The 6,276-nt window shown below is 60.4% G+C and overlaps 1 protein-coding gene across 1 annotated transcript in view; it reads right to left on the bottom strand.

Annotated features, from left to right (window-relative positions):
• Positions 1–1,816: 1,816 nt before the first annotated feature.
• The window catches only part of PFDN1 (prefoldin subunit 1), a 32,293-nt gene continuing 27,833 nt past the window's right edge, over positions 1,817–6,276 (bottom strand). Inside the window, exon 4 of the mRNA XM_084268832.1 lies at positions 1,817–2,014. Coding sequence (XP_084124958.1) covers positions 1,931–2,014 — 84 coding nt within the window. The 3' untranslated portion in view covers positions 1,817–1,930. The remainder of the gene's footprint in view (positions 2,015–6,276) is intronic.

Genomic DNA, 6,276 nt, shown 5'->3' with positions numbered 1-6,276 from the left:
GAGCAGTGAGCACCATCCCAGTGCTGCAGGGGATGGCCCTGGGGGGGTAAAGGAATGGGTAGGAAAAACTAAGGCCATGCATTAATTAGTGCAGGGATTTCTAGCTGAAGTTTCACAGCATGTCTGGCAAGATGGGGCTAAAGAGCTTTCATCTGCAGCACGGGGATGGTTCCCACCCAGCTGTCCCCTTGTCCTGGTCCCTCTGCCTTGGGAGCAAAACTGCTCCTGGAGGACCAACAGGCTTTGCTCACCATCACCTGCAGATCCCTGCCTGGTCCTGCACCTTTGGGCAGCAGCTACACTCACTGTCCCTCAGCTCCTGTGTGCTGCACCCAGCTTCCCTGCTCCCCTGGAGAGGGAAGGGCAGCTCAGGTGCTGCTGCTGGAGGTCTGCTGCTGGGCTCCCTGCCCTGGGGACAGCTGCTGTCACCTTTCTGGTTGCTGTCACCTCCCTGGCAGCTCAGCAGCTGTTGGGGCCCCAGAATGGTGGTCTCTGCCTCACCCCACCTTTTACTGCATTAAACGTGGAGGATTAAGCTGCCCTGTGCTCCTGGCTGCCCCTTCTTCCCCTTTCTCCAGCCCCTGATCCTGGTGTGATGGTCAGCCCACCCAGGCTGGCCTTGGCTGGGCCCCAGGAAGGAAAGGCCTTGCCCTGAGCCCCATCCCAGCTCCCTCACACAGCCTGGTTCTTGCTCTGCCTTGGGGAGGAGCAGGAACTGCTCTGGGGCCATTTGTCCGCCTGGCTCCAGCGGGGATGGGGCTCAGTGTGGGGTTTCCTGTGGATGGGGCTGGGTGTGGGGTTTGCTGCTCTCCTCCTCCTGCTCCCATCCCAAACACCAAGGAAGCAGCTGCAGTGCTGGGCCCATGTGGCTGCAGCAGCCACTGCCCAGCCTTGGGGACACCGTGCCACCCAGGCACCATTGGGAAGGACACCAGGTGCCAGCTGCCTAGGCCTACGGGTGGAAGAAGGCTCAGGGTGGTGGACAGAGCTCTGCCAGCACCCCAGGGAGCCCAGACCCCTTCCCCAATCCAGTGCCAGGCCAGTGAAACTCAGCCCAGGCCAGTGCGTGGCCATCCCTGCAGCAGGGCGAGGGGACAGTGATGACAATGACACATGACCATGGCCGCTGAGCCCAGCTATGGGCTCGCCAAGGCCAAGCCTGCACCCTGCCCCAGGACCGAAATGGATGGACACCTCACCCATGGACACCTCACCCAGGACCCCCCTGGTTTGCCCTGCCCAGAGCGTGACAGCACCCTCGTGTCTCCAGGGTGAGGGCACAGAGGGTCAGCAAACGGGGCCTGGAAACTCTTGGACAGTTCCAAGATCCCAAAGAGCTGCTGGCAGGAGGAGACCTCCCCAGAAGGTCCATTCCAGAAATGCCCCCAAGCTGGGAGCAGCAGGAGGTGGCTGGGCTGGTGCACTGTGAGCACAAAGCACAGGGTGGCACTGGCCCTCCACGGTCACGCTGCCGCGCTGGAGCTCTGCCAGGCCTGCGCCGGCCAGGATCAGCTGGGGCAGAATAAACCACCAGGAGCTGTGGAGCCTGAGGTCCCCCTGATGGCCCAGCCCTGCCAGGTGCCCTTATTCCCTACCCCAGTTCTGCCAGCCCTGCTCCAGCAGTGAGACTTCCCCCATGCCCAGTGCTGAGCAGCACCCCACAAGATCTTTCTGGAGGGCTAGGGGCTGCCTTCACAATGAGCAGGGGTCCCCACAGGGCCCTCAGCCCAAACCCCATCGCTGCCTCCATCGCATCCCCCCGGGGCCCGTGGCTGCTGAGACACCCGGGCAGTGGGCAGAGGACAGGAGCTCGGGCTTCACAGCAGCTTTATTGAACAGAGCTGGTGCTGAGGGCAGCAAGGAGCAGCACCCAGGCAGCGCTGCCCAGCACCCCTCAGAGGGCCTTGGGGGGCACAGGGGAGCTGTGGGGCTACTGTGCCCTCCGGGCCATCAGCATCTCCCGGATGTTATCTTCTGCTTCCTTCACGCTCCGCTCCAGGTACGACTTCTTCTGCTGCAAGGCAGAGAAAACAGAAGAGAGTTAAGGTCCAGCCTGGCTCTGAGAGCACGTGCCCGGGCCAGAGCTGAGGGCACACATGACCCTACAGGCTTCCCAGGGTGGAAGGTTATTCATTCCCAGAGACAGCCCAGGAGCATTAATATTCAGCCTGGGCAGTATTTACACAGGCTGTGAATGTTGTTCCCTCTGAAACCTTCTGCTCACAGCTGCAAAAAGTGGGATCCAGTCACTGTAGTGAGGAAGGAAATCGGATCCTGGAGTAGGTGGGTCTAGAGAGGAATTAACATGCTCAGGTCTCCTTACTAAGGCAACAGTTAAATCCTTCAGCACTGGGGAAAGAGAGGTTCTTTTCCCAGCTGGGGCAGTTTTCTAATCCCAGACTCTGCTGTGGATCACAAGTTCCCTGGCATCACCACTGAGTACAGGAGTTTCCATAACTGTCTCTAGTGAGGCTGGGCTGGGCTGGGCTGGGCAGCCCAAAGCTGAGCAGCCCTCACAGGAACTGAGCACGCAGCGCTTCGCCCTGCCAGGCTGGGTGCTCCCAGGTGACTGGGGAAATCAGCACTTGGCTCTCCAGAGCGTTTGTTCAGGGTTTCCAAACAACAGGCCTGACAGTGTCCATGGATGCCAAGAGGCCTTGTCCCATCTCCTGTCCCCTGGCTGAAGAGACCATCGCCCACCTCTCTGCACCCTCCTGGCAGGGCAGGGGAGGTGGGGAGAAGGTCTCCCCTCAGCCTCCTCTTCTCCAGGCTGAATGTGAACCTCAGCACTGCTGAGCCCTGCAGCAGGGCTGGAAGAAAGGCTAAGAACATGTGCTGGGTGCTCGCCCAGCTCCCAGCTGGCTGGAGCAGAGCAGGACCCATGGGTGCAGGTTGCAGCGCTGGCCTCCAGCCAGCAGCACCAGCCTGCCATGGGGGACAGACCCAAGTACCTTGAATTGGAGTCAGGGGACATGGCTGCTGCCAGCTGGTGCTCCCTGAGAGCCTCCCTGACTCCTATAAGCCCCCAAGACGACACATCAGCAGCTGGGACAGTGCTGCTGCCATCACTCCCCCTCTGTCCCCACACAGACCTGCAGTGACACATCCGCACACTCAGCTGAAATGCCCATGCCATGAGGACATCCCTTCCAGCCCTTTCCAAACACTGAAAGGCTTATTATTTAAACTCTAAAGGTTGTTCACAAGAGCTAAGGCTGTGGGTAGGGCAAAGGGCTCCTTGTCCCTTGTCTCACACAGGCCCCAGGCACGTGGGAGCCCTGTCCCTCACAAGAGCTGCTTTTGAGGAACCCACGGGCGAGGAGGCCCAGCACTGGTTCCCTTCCCAGGCCTCACTGACGCACGAGCAGGACTCCTGCCACCACCGTGCTGCTCTCACACTGCCCAGCCAGGGGTTTCACATCTAGGGAGACAAATGGGAAGGCTCTGAGGGGTGACAGGGCCTGGGAAAACCTGCGTGTGTCTGGGCCTGACCTCACTCTGCTGCCTGGAGGAAGCTGCTGACTTCATTTATAACTTTTTTTTTTCCTAAATGCTGTTAAATTAGTCATGAGACAGTCTGTGACTCTCTGCTCTGAACCCCTCCTCGTGCCCACCAGGCACACTGTGTGGCAGGCTGGCTCCAGCTGCAGCCTGGGGAGAGCCAGGAGCTGCCTAGGACAGCGCTGCGCTGCCCGCAGTGGGGTATCAAGCAGCCTGTCTGGAAGTGCTGCTGTGACTGCGTGGGCCCTGAGGGCTGCCAGGATCTGGTGCAGCCCAGCAGCACCCATGGCCCACCCCATCGCTCCACATCACCCATTCCTGTGCAGCAGCACAGCTCTGCCCTCCCCGGGGCAGGAGTGACACAGCTTAGGACCAAGGGATGTGCTTTGATGGCACCTCTCTTCTTTAAGCAGCACCAGCAGACCCAGGCCAGGGAGCATCTGGGGAGTCTGTATCCCTCACTCACTCTCCTCAGTGATGCAGTTCCTGAGGTGAGGATCCAGGTTGGTCCTTCTTCTCAGAAGTACCAGCCTCCAGAGAGACTCAGCCCTGGGCTCAGGGAACATCCTTGGAACAGCAAGGGAACCCTGCAGCTGCAGCTGGGGGCTGCAGGCTTCCTGAGCTCCCTGGCAGCACCAGAGCCAGGCAGCAGCTGAGCTCTGAGGAGAGTGAGGAGCTGAGGGCTGCTGCAGTTTGAAAGACGCACGGCACAAGTGAGGTGTTCCTCCCCCAGGCTGCTGCTTTGGCAATCACAGGAGAAAGAGCAGGAGTTTGTGCTCAGCCCCCCACCCCCCTGTGATTACTGGGGTCTAGACAGGAAGGGCTGTCTGGGGCTGGCCTGCCCTCCCAGAGCAGCCTGAGCGCCAGCCAGCTGACACACGCTGCCCAGCACCAGCTCTCCGAGCACACAGACTGCTGACAGCGCAGCTCTGGAGTCACCCCAGGGGCTGCTCAGTGCACCCAGAGCTGCCAGGCTGCTCCCTGGGAAAGGAACCCACCAGCTTCCCAAACCCCTCCAAGCTTCCCAGAACTCACGTGCTTTCAGCTGTACATGATGCTGACTTGCAGCCGTAGCTCCTACCCCCTTGTCCTCGGACTGCAGGTTTTTGGCCAGCCTGGGCTGGGTTTCAGCTCCTCACCCAGGGAGCTGCGTGTTTTCCCCTGTGAAGGTGCCTCAGCACCCAAAGCATTGACTCTGCTGCGTTGCAAGGCAAGTGCAGCCAGCAGCAGCTTCCCAGAGCAATGCTACTGCTGGCTTTGGCCTGACAGAATCACCAGGCTGCTGCTCTCTGCAGCCTCTGGAGGTGTTTCTGCACCAGGAGCTCCATCAGCCAGGAGCCCAAAGAGGCACAGCAGCACACTGTCCCTGCACAGCAGGCCACCCACCTGAGAGGCTACACAATCTGAAGCTGCCAGTTCTGAGCTCCCACACACCCCCCCAGACCAGCAGTGCCCTAAACCACCCCCCTCTGCCTCCCAGCTCAGCCTCAGGCAGGACAAGGCAGGAGGTAACACTGCCCGGGGCACAGAGCCTCTGGGTAGGGCTGAGAGAGGAGACTGACTTGGGCAAAGTGACGGGGCAAAGGTGACACGTGCCACAGCTCCCAGAAGAACTCAGGGCTCACAACCAGGGCCAAACTCTGCTGCAAGGCCTGGCAGTGCCCCAGGGACTGAGGCCTGCCTGCAGTTACATGGGGAGTGTGGCAAGGCAGCCAAGGAGGGATACAGACTGCCCAGCTGGGCAGCTGAGAGGGGCCAGTTCTCCTCCTGGGGCACCTTCCCACATCCACTGGCTAGAGATGTACTGCCCACACCATAAAACATGCTGCTGGCGTGTCACTGAAGCTCAGAGGCATGGCCTCTGCACACCTGACAGGCCAGGGCAGCTGCCCCACAGCTTCTGGAGGTTTCCCAGACACCACTTTGTTTAGCCAGCCCATGCACAGAACTCCCATGCCAGGAGGAATGACTGGGGGGGGGAGGGGGCAGGTCCCATCAGTGTGTGAGATGCCACCACAGAAGGGAGGAAGGGGAGCTGCAGGACACCTTGAAGGTAGCTGAAGCCATGTGGCAAGGTACCAAAACATGCAGCTGCGGTCTCTGAGGTGGGCACACACTCTGAAGTCAAACCTGCTCCAGGACAGGACAAGCTCTCACACCCTCACTTCTTCCCATCAGGTCCCACCCAACCCTGCACTGGCAGTGACAGACCCTGACCACCTCCTGCATAGGACAGGTGCTGCCACCCACGCTGGGCACGGGTGAGAAAAGAGAGCCAAGAACTTTTTGGGGAGCAGAGCCAATCCACCAGCTAGACCACCCAGCACCTAGCCAGGGCTCTGGAGCTGGGCTCAAGGCTTTCCTGCACCTTATGGTGCCATCAAGCCCGGCCCTTACTCTCCCCTTCCAGCTTTTGGGAGCCTTCCCCACTTCCAGGCCTTCCTAAACCACGTGTGTGGGGTGAGGGGCCAACCTGTGTGGAGTGTCAGTACTGCCACAGAGAATATAAACACCGTCTTCCATCTGAGCAGAGATGCAGCCCAAAAATGGGCCTGGCTGCTTACCCAGCCCCACCAGACAGGCAGCATGCCCTGATCTCCCAGGAGCCCTTCCTGGAGTGTGGGTGCCTGCAGAGCTGACAGCCTGCAGAAGGGAGGGCACTGCCAGGCCAGCCCTGCCTGCAAGGAGAGAGGGGCTGCCGCCTTGTGCAGTGACCCCAGCCAGAGCAGCACCCTGCCATGCCTGCTGCAAGCAGCTCTGCTCTTGGGCAGCACT

The sequence above is a fragment of the Gallinula chloropus genome (genome assembly GCF_964237585.1).
Source record: "Gallinula chloropus genome assembly, chromosome: 10".
In the NCBI taxonomy this organism is placed as follows: domain Eukaryota; kingdom Metazoa; phylum Chordata; class Aves; order Gruiformes; family Rallidae; genus Gallinula; species Gallinula chloropus.
Note: the sequence above shows the minus strand (reverse complement) of the source record. Positions and strands in the feature narration are given on the sequence as shown.